Genomic DNA, 23,945 nt, shown 5'->3' with positions numbered 1-23,945 from the left:
TGCTATTAAACAGTAGGAAAAAATCAACCTGCATTACTTACTTGCAGAATTGGTTCCCCTTTCCCTCATCCTAGATTACCTGCTGGAGCTGAAGACATCTGGGTTATTGATCAGCTCAGTCAAGGTACACCTGGCCGCCATATCAGCCTTTCATTCCCTGGTCAAGGGATTCTCCATTTTTGCTCAGTCCCCTTTCATGTCAAGTGTGAGCCTGCTTTCCTTTCAGTTCTTACAACAGGGTGGCACTCTCCTCTCACGAGTGCTCCCCTGGCTGATGGTTCTTTTGGTGGGTCTTCAGTGACACAGCCCTCCCGCCAAGTCACACACACCGTCCCCCCTTCTAGGTATACAGTCTTTACTTCTTTCTGTTGGCCCTGATATGGGGCCGTAGCACCAAGGCTCCCTTCCTGGAGACACTGCTTTCCTTAACAGCCCAACAGCGGCCCATCTCAATACCCTTTCAGCAGCCCTTGCTTGGGTTCAGTCTTCAACCAGCCCAGCAGGGCCCATTATGGTACCCTCGCTTGGTCTGGCTAGGTTCTGGGCTCTGCCTGCCCACACTGATCTGTCCATCATCCTGCTGCTCTCCCACCCAGCTAGGCACCCAGCGCTCCCTCTTCCAGCTCCAGGCAGCAACTGACTGCTCTCTGCCTCTGCTGCTTCCTTTTATATGGCCCTTCTGGCTCCTGATCGGTCACTCCAGTAGCTCCTCTGATTGGCTGCTCCCCTGCAGCCACTCTAGGCTGCCTGGAAGACTTCTCTTCTACTCTTTTCTGGGGCAGGGTGAGTCAGGGCCGCGAGACCTCCAGCATGGGGCCTCCGGACCTACTCCACCTCATCACAGACTGTGTAAACTCTTCCCTCACATTATATACTGCACTCCGTGTTGGGATCTTAACCTGGTTCTCAACCACCTTGTGAGACCTCCATTCAAACCAATGGTAACCTGCTCCCTACTGTTTATTTATGAAGACGGACTTCTTAGTTGTCATAACTTTGGCCCATAGGGTTGGGGAGATTGGAGTCTTGATGGCAGATCCCCTCCTTTACGATGCTCTTCAACAAGGTCTCTTTACATCCACATCCTAAATTCCCATCAAAGGTTACAAAGGAAGACAATAAAGTCAAATACTGACCTAAGACCTTGTGCACCTACTGCCCTGTCACCTCTGCGAATGTCACAAGAATGCATGAAATTGCCTTTTCATAGCATTACAAGCAGAAACTTGGCATGCCCATCAAATGTCACAGAGCTTCTTCAATGCCAAGACTTTATTTTTGGGATGTACTTTCTTTTGAATGGCTGTGAATTTAGTATGTGCAGCTGACCCAGAGAGAAAAGTGTACACAAATTTCTCCAGGATGGGGAAAAAAATTCAGTGCATGTTTGTTTCCTTTGCACACATCAACAAAAACTAAATGGTACCTGTGCTTGAAACAGTGAACATACAATGCTTGAGGTACCACTTCCTGCAAGAGAGCTTGCACACGGTGAAGATTTTCACTCATAACATTGGCACTATGAGAACTCTGGGCACTACAGTTCTGCATATCAGTACCACACCGTGGCGATATGGTCTTCATGTACTGAAGGAGAGGCTTTGCAGAAAGTGACTTGGCGGGATGGAAACCAACATCCTTCACTGCTGGAGAACACTGGCTGTTGTCCCATTGACTGCAGCAGACCATCCCAGTGGCTGGAAACAGGCAGATTCCAGGATCCTCCTTGCCCCACATGCTCCTCCTGCGACCCCCTCAGAACCCAGCACCCATAGCCTGCTGTCTGGGGCTGACGTGCTGGGTGCCCTGGAGCAAGCCTCTTCCCCTCTGTGCTGGTGGCCCATCTGCACTGTGGGGCCTCACTGCTCTGCAGGGGGAGGGGAGGGAGTGGTGAGCTTCACTCCTTGGTGTTTATAAAGTGCTTTGGGGTCAGGTAGGAAGGGCTGCCCTAGCCCGGGACTCTGGAGAGCCGGGCTCAGGTCCCAGCTCTGCTACAGGCTCCCTGGAAAACATGGAGATGCTTTGGAAATTCCCATCCAGCTCTGTGCCTCAGTTTCCTCACCTGTATCATGGGGACAATGGTCCTTCCACTTCCCCACCCTTTGTTTGCCTTGTCTAGTTGGACTGAGAGCTCTTAGGGGCAGGGCTGTCCCTCACTCTGTGTGGACACTGAATTGTGGGCATAAGGCTCCAGGGCCAAGCCTCCACTGCAATGAATGAGGGCAGTTCCCTCCTCTCTGAGCTGTGGTTTCAGGCTGTCTGCAGACTCAGGCACTATTGCTCAGCTCACATTTGGGCCTTTTCTTCACAACCATAAGAACTAGAATTTGTTTCTAGGAACATGGGACTCGCCAGACTGGACGAGTCCAGGGTCCGTCTAGCACAGGTGACTGTCTCCAGCCGTGTCCAGCACCAGCTGCTCCAGGAAGAGGTGCAAGAATCTTCTCTCCAGTGAACAGCTGCAGAATAACTTCCTGATCAATTAGTGTTTAATGGCCTGAAGCAGGAGGGGTCAATATCCCTTATAAGAAAATGGGATCAGCTCTACTACAACTTCAGACTTCCTCATTAACCATAGCCACACCAAGTCCTGCTAAGCTCTCAGCCTCAATCAGATCTTGTGGCAGCGAGTTCCTCAGGCTAATTGTGTGTTGTTCATTGACTGTCCCTATTTTATTAGCAGACAGGGTGAAATGTGGCACCTGATCCCCCTGCTCTGTCCCACACATTGTTTGGTGTCCTTCTATCATGGCCCCTCTTCTTTGTCTGCTTTCAAAACCAAACAGTCCTGACTGTTTCTGTCTCTCCAGACCTCCCACTCTGAACCCCATCATTCTGATTTGCCTATTCGGAGAGGGGGAGGGACCAGCACTGAGCAGTGTGGGGGGTGAGACCCACTGAGGGTGAAAGTACAGTGTTTCAGGGGGTGGTAAATGGGTGCTGAGACCTGGAGCTAGGCGGGGATTCTGTGGGGCATTGCATGCGGCAGAGCGCGGCTTGCAGTGTGGGGGCCTGGGCATTTGCTCACTTTTTATGGCGGGCTGGAAGAAAACTGGTGTGTCCCCAGGCAGACGGGCTGGTGTTTTCCTGCTGTCTGACCTGGGATGGGTTTGGCTCAGTCCAGGGTGTGCAGCAGCCTGGCCCCGGTGGCCGCGTCATGGGCTAGCCATGGTCGGCTGGCCTTGCGGGGGTCTCTGGCGGCTCCCCAAGCAGGAGTCACCATTTTTGCAGGACTAGGGTTGGCAACTTTCTAATCACACAAAACCGAACACCCCGTCCCACCCCTTCCCCAAGACCCTGCCCCTTCCCCAAGGTCCCGCCCCCGCTCACTCCACCCCCCCTCCCTCCATCGCTCGCTCTCCCCCACCCTCACTCACTTTCACCGGGCTGGGGCAGGGGGTTGGGTGTGGGGCTCTGGTGTGGTGCCAAAAATGAGGGGCTCAGGGTACGGGCTGGGGCAGGGGTTTGGGATGCAGAGCGGGGGAGGGATCCTGCTGAGGGTGTAGGCTCTAGGGTGGGGCCAGGGATGGGCAGTTTGGGGTGCACTAGGGGGCTGGGGCAGGGAGTTGAGATGTTGGGGGGGTTCAGGCTCTGGGAGGGAGTTTGGGTGCAGGAGGGGACTCTGAGCTGGGGCAGGGAGTTGGGATGCGGGAGAGGGTTGGGGTGTGGGGTCCCAGAGGCACTTACGACAGCTCCTGGGAAGTGGCCGCCAGGTCCCTGCAGCCCCAGGCCCATGGGTGGCCAGGGAGGCTCCGCGCACTGCCCTCGTTTCCGCAGGCGCCACCCTCGCAGCTCCCATTGGTCGTGGTTCCCAGCCAATGGGAGCTGCGGAGCCGGCATTCGGAGCAAGGGCAGCACGTGGAGCCTCCCTGGCTGCCCACGCGTCTAGGGACCACTAGGACCTGGCAGCCGTTTCCGGGAACCGCGCGGAGCTAAGGCTGGCAGGGAGCCTGCCTTAGCCCTGGGCCCCCGCTGCACCGCTGACCGGACTTTTAACAGAGCTGCCAGGGTCCCTTTTCGACTGGGCGTTCCAGTCAAAAAACGGATGCCTGGCATCCCTAAGCGGGACCCACAGGAAAGGGCGCAATGTTTTGTACTCCCTCTCCAGCTGCAGCACTTCCACCGCAGTGAGAGCTCCCCCTGCTGGCTCTGCAGTGACCCCAGCCTGCACGTGTGAGCCTATCGGGGCGTGGCTCTTGCCGCCGTGGCTCGCTGTGCAGAGAGAAGCCGTTAGCGTCTAAACGTGTTGACCCAGACAGCACCTTGTGTCAGCACAGACAGCACTCATCTCCCCCTGAGAGGGCAGTGGCATGCCCCCTCCAGCCCCTCTCTGCAGATGGGGGGCTGCAGTACTGGGGATAGGGAGGTTATAGTGTTGGGCTGATGCAGTGGTGGGGCAGTGCGGTGCCAGGAGTTTGCAGTGATTGGGGGGTTGCTGTGCATGGGGCATGAATTGTGGGGCATGCAGTGCCGGGGGTGCAGTGTCAGACGTGTGCATTGTGGGGTGCGCAATGCCAGGAGAGTGCTTTGTTGGGGGTTTCAGTGCCGGGGAGTATAATGCCAGGTGCATCATTGCCAGGGGATGCAGTGCAAGGGGGTGGATTGCCAGGAGGGTACTTGGTTGGGGTTGCAGTGACAAGGGGTAGAGTGCCAGGGACGTGCATTGTGGGGGGGTTCAGTGCCAGGGGCATGCAGTGCCAGGGGGTGCATTGCAGGACTTGCAGTGCTAGGAAGGTGCTTTGTTGGGGGTTGCAGTGCCAGAGCGTGCAGTGCCAGGGAGTGCATTGTGGCGGTTGCAGTGCCAGGAAGGTGCTTTTTGGGGGGTTGCAGTTCTCGGGGGTACAGTGCCAGGGGGTGCATTGCAAGGAGTGCAGTGCCAGGAGGGTACTTAGTTGGAGGTTGCGATGACAGGGGGTAAAGTGCCAGGGGAGTGCATTGCTGGGGGACCCAGTGTCAAGGGCGTGCATTGCTGGGGGGCCCAGTGTCAGGGCTGTGCATTGCTGGGGGATCCAGTGTCAGGGCATGCATTGCTGGGGACGCAGTGTCAAGGGCGTGCATTGCTGGGGGACCCAGTGTCAGGGGCGTGCATTGCTGGGGGGCCCAGTGTCAAGGGCGTGCATTGCTGGGGGACGCAGTGCCAGGGGCGTGCATTGCTGGGGACGCAGTGCCAGGGGCGTGCATTGCTGGGGGACCCAGTGCCAAGGGCGTGCATTGCTGGGGGACGCAGTGCCAGGGGCGTGCATTGCTGGGGGACCCAGTGTCAAGGGCGTGCATTGCTGGGGGACCCAGTGTCAGGGCATGCATTGCTGGGGACGCAGTGTCAAGGGCGTGCATTGCTGGGGGACCCAGTGTCAGGGGCGTGCATTGCTGGGGGATCCAGTGTCAGGGCATGCATTGCTGGGGACGCAGTGTCAAGGGCGTGCATTGATGGGGGACCCAGTGTCAGGGGCGTGCATTGCTGGGGGGCCCAGTGTCAAGGGCGTGCATTGCTGGGGGACGCAGTGCCAGGGGCGTGCATTGCTGGGGACGCAGTGCCAGGGGCGTGCATTGCTGGGGGACCCAGTGCCAAGGGCGTGCATTGCTGGGGGACCCAGTGCCAAGGGCGTGCATTGCTGGGGGACGCAGTGCCAGGGGCGTGCATTGCTGGGGACGCAGTGTCAGGGGCGTGCATTGCTGGGGGACCCAGTGTCAGGGGCGTGCATTGCTGGGGGGCCCAGTGCCAGGGGCGTGCATTGCTGGGGACGCAGTGCCAGGGGCGTGCATTGATGGGGGACCCAGTGTCAGGGCATGCATTGCTGGGGACGCAGTGTCAAGGGCGTGCATTGCTGGGGGGCCCAGTGTCAGGGGCGTGCATTGCTGGGGACGCAGTGCCAGGGGCGTGCATTGCTGGGGACGCAGTGCCAGGGGCGTGCATTGCTTGGGGACCCAGTGCCAAGGGCGTGCATTGCTGGGGGACCCAGTGTCAAGGGCGTGCATTGATGGGGAACCCAGTGCCAGGGACGTGCATTGCTGGGGACGCAGTGCCAGGGGCGTGCATTGCTGGGGACCCAGTGCCAGGGGCGTGCATTGCTTGGGGACCCAGTGCCAAGGGCGTGCATTGCTGGGGGACCCAGTGTCAAGGGTGTGCATTGATGGGGAACCCAGTGCCAGGGACGTGCATTGCTGGGGACGCAGTGCCAGGGGCGTGCATTGCTGGGGGACCCAGTGTCAAGGGCGTGCATTGCTGGGGGGCCCAGTGTCAGGGCTGTGCATTGCTGGGGGACCCAGTGTCAGGGGCGTGCATTGCTGGGGGGGCCCAGTGTCAAGGGCGTGCATTGATGGGGGACCCAGTGTCAGGGGCGTGCATTGCTGGGGGACCCAGTGTCAAGGGCGTGCATTGATGGGGGACCCAGTGTCAAGGGCGTGCATTGCTGGGGGACCCAGTGTCAGGGGTGTGCATTGCTGGGGATGCAGTGCCAGGGGCGTGCATTGCTGGGGGACCCAGTGCCAGGGGCGTGCATTGCTGGGGACGCAGTGCCAGGGGCGTGCATTGATGGGGGACCCAGTGTCAGGGCTGTGCATTGCTGGACAGGGTGTGTTTTAACTCTGCTTCTCTCCGGTTCTTGCAGTTTGTGCACCTGGCCCAGGTGAGCTTCCTCATTCATGCCTTTGGCTCGGCCTTCACCTTGGACCTGGAGCTGAACCAGTAAGTTCTTCCCTGGGGCTGTGGGTGGCCTGGCTCAGTGCCCCGAGGGCTGGCCCCCATGAGTCAGGACTGAGGCCCAGGGCAGGCTGGGGTGGAAGCAGGCGAAGCATGGCCTGTTGCTGCCTGAGAGGCAGCTCCACCAGCAGGGGATCCACCCCACAGTGCGTGAGTTGGTGGGGCTCAGCCCAGGTGCCAGCAATCCGGGATCCACAGCGTAAAGGGCACAATGGGCCCCACTACTGATTGCAGCAGAGGAGCCGTGGGCTCCGTGGTGTCAGCCTGGACCCACGGCTGTACGAGGCCGTGTGTGTGGGGGAGGCTCTGAGCATGTGTGCAGGAGACGCTCCGGGGCAGCGGGGTGGGGGGTGCCGCATCCCCTGGCACTGGGCTGGGCTGGCTCCAAGCTCTGGCATCGGGTGAAAGCTGCCCCCTTAATCTTTCATGGAGCCCTCTGGAGCCACCCAGCTCTGACACTGAAGCCCCAGGCCCAGGTGAGCTCCAGAGCTTGGGTGTAACGGGAGCCGGAGTGATCAGCCCGAGCGGCTGGCGATTGGGTTTCTGTGCCGGGGAGTGAACCTGCCGAGCTCCTGGGGGGTCCCCGACAGCCCAGCCCCCCTCTGACCTCACTCCAGTGCTCCTCCCCGTGACCCAGGTGAGCCCCCAGCCCATTGCAAGGGCCCCCAGTGAAGAGCGGGTGCAGCGTGGACAGTGTGTTCTCTGTGTGTGTGGTGAGAGCGCAGCTGTGGACAGTGTGTTCTCTGTGTGTGTGGTGAGAGCGCAGCTGTGGACTCTGTGTGTGTGTGTGTGTGTGTGTGTGTGTGGTGAGAGCGCAGCTGTGGACAGTGTGTGTGTGTGTGTGTGTGTAATGAGAGCACAGCTGTGGACAGTGTGTGCGTGTGTGTGTGTGTGTGGTGAGAGTGCAGCTGTGGACAGTGTGTGTGTGTGTGTGTGTGTGTGGTGAGAGTGCAGCTGTGGACAGTGTGTGTGTGTGTGTGTGTAATGAGAGCGCACCGGTGGACAGTGTGTGTGTGTGTGTGTGTAATGAGAGTGCAGCTGTGGACAGTGTGTGTGTGTGTGTGTGTGGTGAGAGCGCACCGGTGGACAGTGTGTGTGTGTGTGTAATGAGAGCGCACCGGTGGACAGTGTGTGTGTGTGTGTGTGTGTGTGGTGAGAGAGCAGCTGTGGACTCTGTGTGTGTGTGTGCGTGTGTAATGAGAGCGCACCGGTGGACAGTGTGTGCGTGTGTGTGTGGTGAGAGAGCAGCTGTGGACAGTGTGTGTGTGTGTGTGTGTGTGTGTGTGTGTGGTGAGAGCGCACCGGTGGACAGTGTGTGTGTGTGTGTGTGTGTGTGTGTGTGTGTGTGGTGAGAGAGCAGCTGTGGACAGTGTGTGTGTGTGTAATGAGAGCGCACCGGTGGACAGTGTGTGCGTGTGTGTGTGTGTGTGTGTGTGGTGAGAGAGCAGCTGTGGACAGTGTGTGTGTGTGTGTGTAATGAGAGCGCACCGGTGGACAGTGTGTGTGTGTGTGTGTGTGTGTGTGTGTGGTGAGAGAGCAGCTGTGGACAGTGTGTGTGTGTGTGGTGAGAGCGCACCGGTGGACAGTGTGTGTGTGTGTGTGTGTGTGTGGTGAGAGCGCAGCTGTGGACAGTGTGTGTGTGTGTGTGTGTGTGTGTGTGTGGTGAGAGAGCAGCTGTGGACAGTGTGTGTGTGTGTGTGTGATGAGAGCGCACCAGTGGACAGTGTGTGTGTGTGTGTGTGTGTGTGTGTGGTGAGAGCGCAGCTGTGGACAGTGTGTGTGTGTGTGTGTGTGTGTGGTGAGAGCGCAGCTGTGGACAGTGCGCCCTGTGTCTTTCTGTGGGCGCGGGAGCGGAAGGGGAGCAGGGCTGGTTGGGTGCAAGGCCTGGGCGGCTGAGCCTGCAGTCACAGGGGAAAGGCCAGTGGATGCTCTGCCATATGGATGGCACCAGCCCAGCACGTCAGGGGCCTGGTTAATCTGACCCCCTCGTCCCCCACCCGCCCCAGCCAGCAGCAGCTCCTCATCTGCCCCCCTCATTTCCCGGCAGCCACCTGCTCTCCTCGCGCTATGTGGAGCGGCGCTTTGGCCAGGATGGGAACAGCAGCCACAGCCCGGTGAGTGGGAGCGGCACAGGGCGGGTGGGCTTCGCCGGGCGCTGCTGGCGAGCAAGCTTGGAGAAGGCCCCTGCCAACGGGGCTGAGGGGCCAGGCAGAGTCTTTCAGGGGGCGGATGTAGAGCCGCAGGACGAGACTGGCCAGGAGCAGGCGTTGGTGTCATGCAGGGGAGGCCCAGCCCCACCCTGCTGCAGCGTGGGCTGGGCAAGAGCAGCCTCTGTGAGAGCTGCAGTCGCAAAGCAGGTGTGGCCAGGCTGCTGCCGAGAGTCAGGTGAGCGGGCGGGTCCTGGCTGCCCGGTGTCTAGAATGGGAATGAAATTAGCAAAGTTAAATGAATGATGAAACGTCTCATGAAATTAATAGGTGGCAAATTTAAAACTCAGCAAAGAAAATACTTTTACACCCAGTGATATTTAGCCTGTGGAACTCACTGCCACAGGGTGGCCTCGAGACCAAGAAAGTAGCAAGATTCAAACAGGGACCAGGCATTTCTACAGTACAAGAGTATCTTAATGAATGAATTGTGGCAGGATAGTAACCCTGGTGCTTCAGGGCTTGAGCCCATCTGTCACGGAGTGTGGGGGAGTCCAGGCCCTGCACCCCTCTTCCTGGGATCCACTGAGACTCTCAGCCAGCCAGTAAAACAGAAGGTTTATTGGACAACAGGAACACAGTCCACAACAGAGCTTGTGGGTACAACCAGGACCCCTCAATCACGTCCTTCTGGGGGAGCAGGGAGCTTAGACCCCAGCCCTGGGGTTCCCTGTGTTCCTCTCCCCAGCCCCAAACTGCCAACTAAACCCCCCCAGCAGGCCCCCTCCTGCAGCCTGTCTTCACATTCCTGGGCAGAGGTGTTACCTCCCCCTCCCCCTCCTGGCTCAGGTGACAGGCTCTCAGGTCTCCCATCCCCAGGGCACATTCCCAGGTCAACACTCCCCCCTCCCTGCTGCGTCACATCGTCACACCATCGCTGACTAGGATGAGACCTATCGTGGGGCAGATTATCCCTTTCCCACTGCATGGGGTTCCTCCAATTTCCTCTGCAGCATCTGGTTCTGGCCCCTGCCGGAGACAGGGTACCAGGCTAGCTGGGCCTGGGGCTGACCCAGCTCGGTGCTGCCGGTGCTGCTGGGCTAGTTGCTGCCGGGCCAGGAAGCTGGTGGCCGGGAGGGGAAGCGGAGTGGCGCTCCCAGCAGGGTAGAATTCAAAGCGAGTTTTGCATGCTGTGAGAGTAGCAGGTCATGGCAACGTCACACTTCTGCCTGGCTCAGCGAGCGTGGAGCTGGCAGGGGGCTGGGGAAAGGGGACCCAGGCAAATGCTGCCAGCAGCCTCTCAGTGCCGAGGGGAGGGGGATGGGAGCACAGGCCCGACGGGACAACGCGGGGTCATTTTGGGCCCCCTTGGCTGGAAGGATCCCCAGAGCCCCCTGCGCCCAGGCCTGAAATGGCCAGCACCCGAGGCAGCACTGTTCAGAGGAGCCTGGCTCAGGGCAGCCCCAGACCAGCGGAGGGGACCTGCCCTAGGCAGGGCATGGAAATCCAGGCCAGGTCTTCCTCCTCCCCTGTCGCTGTGGCCACTCCAGGCCATGGGCTCAGCAGCTGGGGGGCTGGTGATGGTGACCTGGGTGTGGTGTGATCACACCAATACTAAGAGCACGGGCTGTTAGTACCAGTCAGCGGAACAAATGAGACCCTGTCCTTTTAACTGCACGCCACCTGAGCTACCCTGGCGCCAGCCACCGTGGCACAGTCTGGGTCCTGGGCCCTCGTCTCCAAAAGGGTCAGTGGCTGGGAGTGCCCACTCCCCACCCTGGTCTTGTGCCACTCAGGGGTATGGCCCATGGCAGCTTCTTCAGCAAACATGCAACATGAAGGGTTAATGTCACAGTCTAGCTGGCCCAAGTACCAGCTCCGCCCCCGCCCCTGGCCCAGCCACCCCATGACCTGTCTTCCCCCATCCTGCCTGCTACAGCCCAGGGGCATCTGGACCAGCGCCATGCCCACCTGCTCTGGCCCAAGCCTCCTGTGACTGAGGGACAGGAATTGCCGGCTGCTTGGCACCCTCTGCCACTGACCAGCCTGTGTCCTCCCCTGGGGTTATAGGTGGGGGGCTGCAGCTTGGCCACCCCAGCATGAGCCCCCCTGGTGCAGAGGCTAGTAAATGAGGGAGAGCAGGACAGGACCTCTCTCCTGTGCTCACATCTCCTGGCCAGGCCTTGTGGGAGAAGAGGGATGTTTTCTGGCCCAGCCCCTGCCTTTCCTGGCGGTGCAGGAACGTGGCTGGGCTGGGCCTCCTGGCCTTGGCTGTGATCCATCTTCTGCCATGATCCATCTCCTCCTCCTTCCATTTGGAGTCATGCGTGTCGTGGTTCTGACTTTCCTCTTGTTTCCTGCGGCTTCCTGTGTTTTGAGCTCTCCAGGGTGGGTTTTATCGCGTGCTAAGTCCCAAACAGGCGGGCCCCCGAATCGGACTGTGCCTGCGTTCCCAGCAGAGCAATACCCCATGGCAAGCCCGGCTCCATTGGCTCCGAAGGCCCAGCATGGAGCACAGTGAGTCACTGCTGCAGACAGGGCGCAGCTGGGCTACAGATCCCTCCTCCCCACCTGCCGCTCCAGCCTGGAGCACTAGTCAGAGCCACAGATGGACAGAAAGACAGACAGCCACGGGCATGCAAGCCAGCAGGCTACGACACAGGCTTACTCCCAAGCTGCTCCCTCTGGCTCCTTACTGAGAAACTCCCTGGCTTCTCCTCTTATGGAGGATGCAGGGATGCCTGAGAAGGTCACCAAAGGAGGGCAGTGATCAGAGGGGTGTGCAGCCAGGGCACATGAGGGGTTTTCTGAGGGGGGTGTGGGGGTGGGGTTGGGGGGCAGGGACTCAGTCGCAGCTCTCCAGGGAGCTAGATGGGACCTGCCATGATCAATCCCAAGCAGGCTGGGAACATTGGTTAGCTTTGGCACGTCTGGGAAGCAGAGATGTGTGCAGACGTGTACTCTATTGAAGTGAACTGACTGGCTGTTCCGAGCAGGGGGAGGGGTTCTCCGTCTGTTGGCGTCTGCGGCTCCAGGCCTTTCTGGAAGATGCGTTAATCAAGCACAAGCCGTTGGGCTCCGCACAGCGAGAACGGGGTGAAGTAATGACCTGTGCTACCCAGGAAGTCACTAGATGATCTAACGGCCCCATCTGACTTCGAACGCTGTGAATCTACGAATCCGGACCAGGCGGGTGGGGTGGCTCTGGCCTGCCCGGGCACCACCTCTGCAGATCAGCTCGCCTGGGCTCTTTAGTGTCCTAGTGCAGTGGTGGCTGCAGACCCCAATCGGGGATCAGGGCCATTGTGCTGGGCGCTGCCCAGACACGTGGCACAGGCCCCTCCCCGGAGAGCTCGGGGGGAGCGAGCTAGTCCCGCCCGCTAGCTAGTAGCATCTCAGCCACATGGCCCAGCAGTCGATCAACGCCAGCCGACACCTGGGCAGTCAGCATAGGGGGTTCAATTGAGTTAGAATCATCGAATCTCAGGGGTGGAAGGGACCTCAGGAGGTCGTCTAGTCCAACCCCCTGCTCAAAGCAGGACCAAGCCCCAATTTTTGCCCCAGATCCCTAAATGGCCCCCTCAACGACTGAGTTCACATCAAACTCGCATGGGTTGAGCAGGCCAATGCTCAAACTACTGAGCTATCCCTCTCGCCATTAAAGCCTACAGTACCCAGTATTCCTCGGAGGTCTCCCATCCAAGTGCTAACCAGGCCCAATCCTGCTTAGCTTCTGAGATCAGATGAGATTGGGCGTGTTCAGGGTGGTCTGGCCAAAGACATATGGCCACAGAGTTCCAGCTGTCAGTGATCGAGACCCACCAAGCAATCAGAGAGGACTGAGTACAAGGGTCTCTCTCTACTTAGGAAAGCCCCAGGGGCTGGGGTAACAGGGGGCTGTGGGTCAGGATTGAAGGGCGCTGGCCGCACTGTGTGCGGGGGAGCCCATGGCTGGGATAGCAGGGGGCTGTGGGTCAGGATTGAGGGGCCCTGGCTGAGCTATGTGGAGGGGAGGCCACGGCTGGGCTAGCCGATGGGGAGGGGTCCTGATGCATCTGGACTTTGCCCCCAGAATAGATCAGCAGGGCTGTAAAGACATTTCCCTTCGAGGAGGGTGTGTGTATTGGGGGTGGGGGTCACCCAGGCTGCTCCTATTGCTCTGGCCCACTGGCAGAGAGATCACAGCACACTTCCCCAGCCTGGGGCAGGAGGGCAGCCCCCTTAATGCACGTGGGAGGGAAGCAGAATGACATCAGGTTGCTAGGACTCCAGCGGAGGGGCAGGGGAGCAGGCCACGGCAGGCACTGCCATGTTTAAAAGATGAATGGGTCCTTCCATAAATAGCCGGGCATGTCTCTCGCCCGGCAACCCCGCCTGTCATGCAGATTTCATGGTGCCGCTCAGCACAAAGCCGGCCGTGGAAGTGGAGCAGCAGTAATGCTGAGGGAATGTGAAACAAAGGACAGGCGGGGAGGGGCTGGGCTGCCAGCTCCGCCCTGCCCCGCCAGGGCCTCCTCTGCCCTCACCCTCTCTCTGCCCTTCTGGGCCGCCCTGCTCATGCCCTGCCTCTCCTCAAGTCCTCTGACCGCTCTGTGCCAGCCTGCGGCTGTGGTGACTGGGGACCCCCATCTGCCCCCTGGATGCCCAAGGCTGGGGCTCTGTAACCTGTGCAGGGATGGTTCCTATAAATAGACACAGTGGAGCAAGGCTGCTGCTAGTGCGTCATGCGAGCCTGTGGAGATGGGGCTGCACACACGTGCACAGGCATCTGGAGGAGAAGGACGCCGTACACGCAGACAAGGGCATCTGTGCACTGCTATTGGCAAACACGGACTTTCACATAAGTGTGAACACGACGCACATGCAGACAGGTGCACACATATCCGGGCAAACACACATGCATGCCTACATGCGAGGACATGCATGCACATGCAGACAGGTGTGCAGGTAGGGGAAAGCCTATCTAGGAATGCACAGGGCCATTGACATGGGCATGAAAATGAGAGCAAAGGACCCACCCTCTCTAGGACATGCATACAGGCAGCTACGTGCAAAGACCAGACAGACAACCACACGGAGGATAAAAGACCCCGCCCCCACACAGACACAGCACAGCCTACATGCAGATTGGTACGTACACAGACATAGAGACTCACACTTGTACATGCATGAGCACACACCTGGAGTACAAGTGTGCCCACATGTGCAGATGGGCTTGTCCATCTGACAGAAGCTGTTGTTACAATCTGAGAGGTGTGCAGGGGGACCCCAGTACCGGTGCAGCGAATATTGGTGTGTGTAAACACATGGCATCCTAAACCAAGAAGTGGCTGCAAGATGTTATCTCATGTTCCAAGTTGGGAGGAACTGAGGCACAGAGAAGGGCTGGGATCAGATCAGATCAGAGCCAGGAATAGCACCCATGAATCCTGACTCCCAGTCCCTTGCTCTCTTCACTAGACTGTGTTCCCTCCCAGAGCTGGGACTAGAACCCAGGGGTCCTGGCTCCCAATCTCCTCCTCCAATCATTAGCCTGTGCTCCCTCTCTGCTGCAGTCCTGGTGGCTGATGGCTCTCCTTGCCCCATTGTTCTGTTGCAGGGAGCGGGGGAGCACTGTTACTATCAGGGCAAACTCCGAGGGGAGGCGAGGTCCTTGGCAGCTCTGTCCAGCTGCCGTGGTCTGCAGTGAGTACCACCATGGGCATGAGGGTGGGAGCGGATTGAGCCGGTACAGGGTCAGAGCCCCCAGGAGGCTCTGATGCTGGAGTGGCAGTGGGGAGAGAGGGAGCACTCTTGCAAGGCTGCTCACCCTAGGGGGTTTCAGATGAGGGTGCGTGTCATGGCCCTGCCCTGCTGGGCAATCCAGAGTGCTGCATTGGCTTTCGGTGCAGGGACTGGGAGGGGAGGTTCTCTTCTGCAGGGCAGCAAACTGCCTGGGGAATTGGGTTGCAGGTCCCTCGCTGCCCCGTGGTACTGGAAGGTTGGGGTGGGGGGAAGGGCAGAGAGTGGATCTGCATCCGCATCCATCTGTGACAAAGGGGTGTCTGCTTTCCCTGCAGCGGTGTCTTCTCAGACGGGAGGGATATGTACCTGATAGAGCCCTGCAGAGCAGCCGAGCATTGGCAGGTAAGGGCTGGGCTGGAATTCCATCACCCCCCGTGCTGTCTACTTGGGTTCCCGCTCACCCGGCTCCTGTTCCCCGGGGAGGTAAAGGGGAGGCCTAGGGTCACAGCACGGCCAGACACCAGGGCACAAGCCCAGCCTTCCTGGGGCTCAGACTCTGGTGCTGGTTCTGGGCACTCGGACAGCAGTGCTGCTGGGTTCTGGGTGATCAGATGCCGGTGCCAGGTTCTGGGCGCTCGCATGGGTGCTCAGATTCCGGCGCCGGGTTCTGGGCGCTCGCATGGGTGCTCAGATTCCGGCGCCGGGTTCTGGGCGCTCGCATGGGTGCTCAGACGCCGGCGCCGGGTTCTGGGCGCTCGGATGGGTGATCAGACGCCGGCGCCGGGTTCTGGGCGCTCGGATGGGTGCTCAGATGCCGGCGCCGGGTTCTGGGCGCTCGGATGGGTGCTCAGATGCCGGCGCCGGGTTCTGGGCGCTCGGATGGGTGCTCAGATGCCGGCGCCGGGTTCTGGGCGCTCGGATGGGTGCTCAGATGCCGGCGCCGGGTTCTGGGCGCTCGGATGGGTGCTCAGATGCCGGCGCCGGGTTCTGGGCGCTCGGATGGGTGCTCAGATGCCGGCGCCGGGTTCTGGGCGCTCGGATGGGTGCTCAGATGCCGGCGCCGGGTTCTGGGCGCTCGGATGGGTGCTCAGATGCCGGCGCCGGGTTCTGGGCGCTCGTATGGGTGCTCAGATTCCGGCGCCGGGTTCTGGGCGCTCGGATGGGTGCTCAGATTCCGGTGCCGGGTTCTGGGCGCTCGGATGGGTGCTCAGACGCCGGCGCCGGGTTCTGGGCGCTCGGACACCAGGTTCTAGTATTGCCTGCACTGGCCCATTTAAATCCAAAGCCTTGCAGCTGAGGCTGCAGCCAGAGGGATTTCCCAGAGTGCCTCCTTTCCCCTTGTTGCCATGGCAGCAAATGGAAGGAGATTCCATGGACATCTGCTCCCCATCCAGTCATTAGCTTCCCCCTCCCCCCCGCTCCCTCAGTCCATGGAGTGTCTCCCCGCCCCCAGCCTTGCCTCGGTTTCCCCAGCCCCACACCATCCCAGCAGGATGGGCAGGCTGTGCCTACAAGGGCTGCTGGGGTGAGAGCCCCTGTGGGGTCTAATAGGCCCTCAAGCGCCGGTGGGTGGGGTAAGGGTATGGGGCCATGAGGGGCCTCCCCCACTCCTTCCCCTGCTCTCACCCCCTTGCGTCCCGAGGCCGATAACCCAGCCATCTGGCAGCATGGAATGGCTGAAACCCTATCCCTGCTACCCTGCCGCTGGCCCAGCCGGAAATTGGCCCCTTCAGCCACAGAAGTCATCAATTAATGATCCCTGGTGTCAGTGTGGCGGCAAGGGGCTGAAACACAGCGGGCAGGCCTGGGGATGCCTCCTCTGGCTCGGGAGATGGACTCTGTCCCTGGGACTCGCACTTCTGGGTGTGGATAATGGGCCTTGGTGCTGGGACCCCGGTCCCTGGGTGGGGGCAGCTCCCGTCGGGCCGGTGCTGGGACTCACTCAACCCCCCACAGGCTGGAGGGGATGCTGGTGTCATGGGAGGCACAACCAGTGTGGGTTGTGTTGGGCACACACACAGTCTGCAGAGACCTTGCTACCTTGCTCTGGTGGTGAAGCCCTCGCTCCCAGGGTTCCCATGGGGATGGCTCCCCAGCACAGGTTAGGGATCCCCCAGCCAGCTGGCTGGGCCATGCATAGGCAAGGGCAGCTGGTGCTGGGGACCCACTCCCAGGGCAGACGGTGCTGGGGAGCCCCCTCTTCTTCTCCCCCCCTGCCCACTTGTCCCTGTCTCCCTTGCAGAGAGCCTCTGTGGGCAAGCTCACCCAGGGGAACTCCAGGGCCCTGCTCATCCTCCTGTTGCCTGGGGCTGGGGTCTGTGTGGGAGGTGGGGCTGTAAAACCCAGAGCTGGAACCTGTTTCTCTGACTCCTCCTTATAGTCCAGAGCTCCGGCCCTCTGCTCAGCTGCTCGGCCAGATGGGCAGAGCCTAAGAAGGGTCTCCCTCCTCTGCTCCTTGGCTCATGGATGACACAGTAGGGACCTTTTCTGAAAGGCTCTGATGAAAACCTGAACTCATTGTCCCAGATCCAGGACCGCTCCCCTGGTGCCACCCTCAGGAGAGAGAACTGGGCAGGGAAGCATTCCTCATACCTCATTCTGGGAGCCTCTGTCACACTGAAGGATCCCACAGATGCAGCCCCTCTGGGGTGGGGCAGAGTGGAGAACAATCCCACTCTGCTGGAGTTGTCCCCTATTCTGCACCCAAGGCCCCAGGGATAAACAGGAAGCAATCCTGCAGTGCAGGCAAGTCCCGGGAGGCAGGGTGGAATTACCTGAGTAGTAGGTGGCCAGTGCACTGGAATTACCCACCCGTCCATGGGGGCGTGCTCCCCCTCCCGCCACACACTCAGGAAACCAAGGCATGGTAGCTCCTGGCCCCAGCCTGCCCTGCGAAGGGGGCTGTGGCCCAGGCTGGAGCTGGGAAAGCCACCAGTGACCTTCCTGCTCTCTTGTTCCCTGCGCAGGGGCCCCTGCCTCACCTGATCCAGCGCATGCCTGCTCCCCGTCCCGCTCAGGGGTGCACAGAGCCAGGTGAGTGGTGCATGCGAGCCCCGCTCCCCATGACACAGTGGCCCTTAAGTTGTGTTAGGGCCATTGAGCCGAGAAGCCGGCGGGAAGCAGATCTACAGAAGCTGCTTCGCCCCCCCATGTCCATTCTATGGGCTTCCCTCAAGGTGGGTTTGCCTCCCCGGCACGCCCAGCCCTCTGCCTGTGCTGAGAGCTAGCTCCCTTCTCACCTGGTGTCGGATCCACAGCTACGCCCCAGCTTTGGAACCCACTCTGGGAGGAACCCTTCAGTGTGCCAGACCCCATGGGTCTCATTCTTCCTTCAGGTGGGGCACATGGCCTCACCGCCTCCTGAGCCTGGTCCTCTGGGGGGTCACCCCGGGCACTCTGCTCAGCCAATCCCACTGCCCTGGACTCTGGTTAGGGACTTGCCCCTCAGCAGGGACTGATGCACCTCCCCAGGTATTCCCAGGGAGGCTTGCAGCCTTGCCAGAGCAGGCAGGCTGATTAGTCAGCTGGAACCCAGCACAGGGAGCCCTTAGGGAAGCCCAGAGAACTGCAGATTAAAGCATTGTCCCTTCTGACCAACCCAGAGCCCTGCCAAGCTGCAGTGATCTCCGCTTGCAGGCTTTGTCTCTCTGACTCCTTCCTTGGTCAGTTCCCAGGGGAGAGGGCCCTTTGTTCTGGAGCAGGAGTCTCTGCTCCGCTTCCCTGCTGAGAGGCAGGAAAAGCCCCCTCCCTCTGGGCTGTGGGTTGCTGAGTGTCAATGTCTTGGTGACTGGGTTTTCCATGGTCGTCTTGGATTTTCCATTGATATGGGTCGGCCTTGGCCAGTCCTTTTTAAGGACCGGTCAGTCTGCTCAAGGCGACCCCCGCCCCGCATGTCTCTGAGCCTGCCTGGAGAGCAAACCTGTTCCCAGCCAGGCACACAGGAGTCATACAAAGTATTGCAAAAAGTTCCGACTTCATCACACCTGGTCACTTCCACCCCTGCCCAGCAGCAGCCCTGGCTCTGCCTCCCACTGGACCCTGGCTGGAGGATCCAGCCCTGTGACCATCTGCCTTGGCCCTGCCTGCCAGCCCCATCATCACCCCCACCTGACCCCGCTGCGCTTCTGCCCCTAGGCTGCCTGTTTGCTGCCCTGAGTCAGCAGGGCCCAGACACCCGGCCCAGACTGAGAAGGAGGCGGCAGGTAGGGCACTGCTCAGCCAGCGGGCTGGGCGGGAGGAACCGAGTGCTCAGGGGTGGGCTGGGGAGCTGAGCACTTGGGGTGGGCCGGGGGCGGGAGCTGAACGCTGAGGCTGGTGGGGGGAGGGGAGCAGAGGGCTCAGGGGCCGGGGGAGGGGTGCTGAGCTTTCCAGGGCCAGCCGTGCAGGGCCCAGACTGGCCAGGAACCAAAGGCTGTTCAGTCCCAGCCAGAGGCTGGCTGGGCCGGTGGCCCAGGGCAAGTGTCCCCAGAGGGGACCGTGGGTCCTGTCCGTTTCCAGCAGCCCAGAGGGTTCCCTCGGCCCCGCGCTCTTGCTCACATCTCTCTCTGCGTTCCCCAGGTGCGGCGAGCCCAGCGCACCGTGCACAGCGAGACCAAGTACATCGAGCTGGTGGTGGTCAACGACCATCAGCTGGTGAGTGCGTGGGCCGGGGCCCCTCTCCCCTGCAGAGACGGGACGGCCCAGCCCTGGGGCCAGCCAGCGTCTCAGCTGTGCTCAGGGCAAGAGGCAGGCTGAACACAGCAGACTACCCAGGGCACAGCACCTGCCTATCCCAGCAGGGGGCGCTGTGGGGAGCGGGGCAGGAGCGCTGGCTGGGGAGAGGGGGGGCGGAACTCCTGGCTGCTCCAGCCCCGGCCTCTCCCAGCAGGGGGCGCTGTGGCGGGTGGGGTGAGAGCCACCCTGCATTGCTCTCCTGTGTGTGTTCTTTTCCAGTTCGAACAGTTGCGCCGCTCTGTGGTCCTCACCAGCAACTTTGCCAAGTCCGTGGTGAACCTGGCGGACATGGTGAGTGCTGGCTGTGTCCTCTCCCGCTGCCGGCTGACCTGCTTGGATGAGTGCGTGGGGGGGGGGGGGGAGGTTCCCCGCTGAGAGAGCAGGGGTGCCTGGGGAGGGCCATGCACCACCCTCATGTCACAGGAGCCTGGGGAGGTTGCAAAGGCTGCTGGGATTGTAATGGCCTGCCCCCTTCCTCTGCCACTGCAGATATACAAGGAGCAGCTGAACACGCGCATCGTGCTGGTGGCCATGGAAACGTGGGCCTCCAAGGACAAGATCCACGTGGAGGAGGATTCGTTGCAGACGCTGAGCGAGTTCATGAGATACCGGACGGAGGCGCTGCCGGAGCAGAGCGATGCTGTCCATCTCTTCTCGTGAGAGCTGGGATGGCCGTGCAGCCCTCCTCACTCCCTCACAGCCGGCACTCCTGCCCCGCTCCCCACAGTGCCCCCTTCTGGGAGGGGCCGGGACTGGAGTAGCCGAGAGCTCTCCCCACAGCCAATGCCCCTACCCTGCTCCCCACAGCACCCCCTCCTGAAGAGGCTCATGTTGAGAATACACATAGTACTTTGCAATTTTAACTCTGATTAACTAATCCTCACAGTCCTCTATGGGATAGGGCAGGGTCATCATCCCCATTTTATAGATGGGGAAACTGAGGAAATGCAGTAGATCTCATCTACCTGGATTCCAGTAAAACTTTTGATATAATTCTACATGGGAAATTATTGCTTAATGTGGAGAAGATGGAGGTTAATATGAGTATTGAAAGGTGAGTAAGGAACTGGTTAAAGGGGAGATTAGAGCAGGTCACACTGAAAGATGAACTATCAGGCTGGAGGGAGGTTACAAGTGGAGTTCCTCCTGGATTGGTCCTGGGACCAAACTTATTTAACATTGTCAATGACCTTGGCACAAAAAGTGGAGTGTGCTAATTAAATTTGCAGATGACAGGAAGTTGGGAGGAGGACTGGAGTATCCTACAAGAAGATTTGAATGACTTTTGAAAACTGGAGTAATAGCCATGGGATAAAATTGAATAGTGCAGAGTACAAAGGCATGCATTTAGGAACTAAACAACAAAAACTTCTGCTATAAGTGAGGGACTTCTCAGTTGGAAGTGACAAAGGAGGAGAAAGACCTGGTATATTGGCTGATCACAGGAGGACTATGAGCTGCCAATGTGATGCGGCTGTGAAAAAGGCTAATATGATCCTAGGATGCATCAGCCAAGGTATTTCCAGGAGAGACAGGGAAGTTTTATTGCCATTATACAAGGCACTGGTGAGACCTCATCTGGAACGCTGTGTGCATGTCTGGACTCCCATGTTTAAGAAAGATGAATTCAAACCAGGACAGGTGCAGAGAAGGGCTGCTAGGATGATCCAAGGAATGGAAAACCTACCTTAGGAGAGGAGACTTAAGGAGCCTGGCTTGTTTAGCCTAATCAAACAAAGGCTGAAGGGAGATCTGATTGCTCTCTAAAAATACATCAAAGGGATAAACACCAGGGAGGGAGAGGAGTAACTTAAGTTAAGGGCCAATGTTGGCACAAGAACAAATGGCTATAAACTGGCCTTCAACATGTTTAGACTTGAAACTAGGTCAAGGTTTCTACCCATCAAAGGAGTGAAGTTCTGGAGCAGCCTCCCAAGGGGAGCAGCGGGGGCAAAAAACCTAACTGGCTTCAAGACTGAGCTTGACGGGTTTATGGAGGGGATGGGATGATGAAACTGCCAACAGTGGCACGTGGCCCACGCACACCTGTTATTAGCAAATATCTTCAATGACTGGTGATGGGACACTAGATGGGGAGAGCTCTGAGTTACTACAGAGAATTCTTTCCCCGGTGTCTGGCTGGTGAGTCTTCCCCACATGCTCAGGGTCTAACTGATCACTAAATCTGGCTGGGAAGGAATTTCCCCCCAGGTCAGATTGGCAGAGACCCTGGGGGGTTTTCACCTTCCTCTGCAGCACGAGGCACAGGTCACTGGCTGGTTTGAAGTAGGGTAAATGCAGGGTTCTCTGTAACCTTGATGTAACCATGATTTGAGGATTTCAGTAACTCAGCCAGAGTTTCTGGGTCTGTTACTGGAGGAGGTGGGTGAGGTTCTGTGGCCTGCGATGTGCAGGAGGGCAGACTAGAGGATCACGATGGTCCCTGCTCGCCTTAAGTGTATGGGTCTATGAGACATGGAGGGGGAAGCCTGAAACTGTTAGTCAGTGGCAGATCCAGGAAGAGAACCCAGGAGTCCTGGCTCCCAGGCCTGGCTTTTGACAGGAGGGCATGTTGTCTTTCCATTCCCTCCTCCATGGAAGGTTCCTTTCACAAGACCAGCCAGGGCTGAGCCCTTGGGTGCGAGTGACACTAAGAGCCAGGCAGTTGGGCTGCCACCCTCACCTCCACCCTCTTTGCTCCCTTGCAGTGGGAGGACGTTCCAGAGCAGCCGCAGCGGGACTGCCTACATCGGAGGGATCTGCTCGCTCACCCGGGGTGGGGGTGTCAATGAGGTGGGTGGGGAAGAGAGTCCTGCCTGTTCTGGGGCAGAGGAGTCCAGGGGCTTGGAGGGAACGTGGTCCTCTCCATGCAACTTTGACCCTCAGCCTAACACAGCCTCTGCCTTGGAGATGGGACGTGGGGGGAGCAGTAGGAGGGTGCTGGGCTACAAAGCAGGATACTGAGAGGCTGTGGGACTGCACTGGGAGGCCATGGGATTGTGGGGCAGGATTGTAAGGGGTTGTGGGGCTGCAGGATCTGGGGGGGGGGGAGGTATGGGATTGTGGGGCAGGGTTCTGGGAGGTTGTGGGGCTGCAGGATTTGGCAGAGGGGCTGGAGCCTGATGCTGGGGGAGGCAATGGATAAGGGGCTGTGAAGGGGGCTTGGGGGAGCTCACGGAGCCCCACTTGCAGAGGCTTGCACTGTTTTCCATGGGGATGAGCGCACAGACCGGGGCTGCTGGAGTCTCTCCCCTTCCAGCAGCTCTGATGGCTTTGTCGTTTCCCTCGCCGCCCCATGCAGTACGGGAACGTTGGCGCCATGGCTGTGACTCTGGCTCAGACCCTCGGGCAGAACATTGGCATGATGTGGAACAAGCACCGGAGCTCTGCAGGTAGGGTGCTGAGCGCCCAGAGGAGGGCTGAAGGTTTGGCTCTGACACCTGCAAGGGGTGCCAAGAACAGCTGGCACTGCCGTTCACGGGCTGCAGCTGTTCCACCAGGGGCTGGGCATGTGCTAAGCAGCGGACAGCTAGGCCAGTCCTTGGGTGGGGAACCTAGGTGCTGCAGGAAGAGTGGTGCATCAGTAGGGGGCACCCTTCTGAGCCTTTACTGAACCCACTTTCCCAGCTTGGTGCTAGGGGTGCTGGTACCTCCTTCAGGTGAGACATCAGCTCAGCTCCTGGCTATATCAGGTGGTGATGCCCTGGAACGGGTTCCCTAGGGAGCTGGTGGAATCTCCTTCCTTAGGGGTTTTTAAGGTCCGGCTTGACAAAGCCCTGGCTGGGGTGATTTAGTTGGGGTTCGTCCTGCTTTGAGCAGGGGGTTGGACTAGATACCTCCTGAGGTCCCTTCCAGCCCTGATATTCTGTGATTCTATGTGTGGTCAGTTCAAGATCCCCTGGGCTGGGTGTTGGGGTGCTAACCCATCTCAAACATCATGGCAGCTCCGTGTGCCTGGTAAGTGCCATGGGGCAGAGGCCTGCGGAGCTAGAGGCTGGAGTGTGAGTACGGGTGGAGTGTTGGCTGCCTGTGTGCAGTGGGCAGGGAGGAGCGGGTGTTCGAAGTGACTGACCCAGGACAGCAGGCTGAGCTGGGGCGCGTGGCTGGGGCGATGGGGCCAAACAGGGGTTTGGCGAGTCAGGCGGCAGGGGCAGTAAGAAGTGCCTGCTACTCTCTCCAGGGTGCAAGGAGCAACAGGCTGCAGAGCTGGGTCTGGGATTGCCCCATTGCCAGCATGTACAGTCTGGGGGTCTCTGAATGAGGGTCAGCCCTGGGGGCGGGGTACCAGACCAGCGGGGCCTGGTGAGGGGAGATTGCACTCGGGATAGGTCAGGGTCCCCGTCCGAGCAGCTCATTACTGAATCCTGGCTTTGAGGACTTAGGAAGCCGATTTGGGGCTGCATTCTGAAATGACAGAAGGGGGTGCCGTGTCCCCATTGCTGGGGCAGCTGAGCCCGCTGCTTTGCAACCCACTGCGGCCTGGGGAGTGCCGGGGGTGGAGCGGGGGTGAGGCTCTTTCCAGATGCCCCGGGCGGACTCACTGTCTGGGCCTTAGGCCCCATGACTGCAAGGGCTGCCACGTCTCTCTGCAGGGGACTGCCGGTGTCCAGATTCCTGGCTGGGGTGCATCATGGAAGACACGGGGTGAGTTCCCTGCTGGA

At 59.6% G+C, this 23,945-nt stretch overlaps 1 protein-coding gene and 1 pseudogene across 7 annotated transcripts in view; one reads left to right on the top strand and one right to left on the bottom strand.

Moving 5' to 3' along the window:
• Positions 1 to 23,945, top strand: part of ADAM11 (ADAM metallopeptidase domain 11) — a 56,842-nt gene that overhangs the window by 18,096 nt on the left and 14,801 nt on the right. For 5 of the 7 annotated variants that reach the window (XM_073325594.2, XM_073325595.2, XM_073325592.2 and 2 more), the window contains 12 exons: positions 6,609 to 6,685; positions 8,748 to 8,814; positions 14,447 to 14,532; positions 14,907 to 14,973; positions 17,538 to 17,604; positions 18,706 to 18,773; positions 19,129 to 19,203; positions 19,504 to 19,575; positions 19,774 to 19,940; positions 21,993 to 22,077; positions 22,586 to 22,676; positions 23,877 to 23,928. In XM_073325594.2, the coding sequence (XP_073181695.1) occupies positions 6,609 to 6,685; positions 8,748 to 8,814; positions 14,447 to 14,532; positions 14,907 to 14,973; positions 17,538 to 17,604; positions 18,706 to 18,773; positions 19,129 to 19,203; positions 19,504 to 19,575; positions 19,774 to 19,940; positions 21,993 to 22,077; positions 22,586 to 22,676; positions 23,877 to 23,928 (974 nt within the window). Of the gene's footprint in view, positions 1 to 6,608; positions 6,686 to 8,747; positions 8,815 to 14,446; positions 14,533 to 14,906; positions 14,974 to 17,537; positions 17,605 to 18,705; positions 18,774 to 19,128; positions 19,204 to 19,503; positions 19,576 to 19,773; positions 19,941 to 21,992; positions 22,078 to 22,585; positions 22,677 to 23,876; positions 23,929 to 23,945 lie in introns of those variants that run through there. The other 2 variants (XM_073325596.2, XM_073325593.2) reach the window with 2 other exon arrangements.
• LOC140904112 (5S ribosomal RNA) lies at positions 12,510 to 12,628 on the bottom strand (annotated as a pseudogene).

The sequence above is a fragment of the Lepidochelys kempii genome, chromosome 27 (assembly GCF_965140285.1).
Source record: "Lepidochelys kempii isolate rLepKem1 chromosome 27, rLepKem1.hap1, whole genome shotgun sequence".
Taxonomy (NCBI): Eukaryota; Metazoa; Chordata; order Testudines; family Cheloniidae; genus Lepidochelys; species Lepidochelys kempii.
The sequence above is the reverse complement of the archived record's forward strand: the minus strand, read 5'-3'. Positions and strand labels throughout refer to the sequence as shown.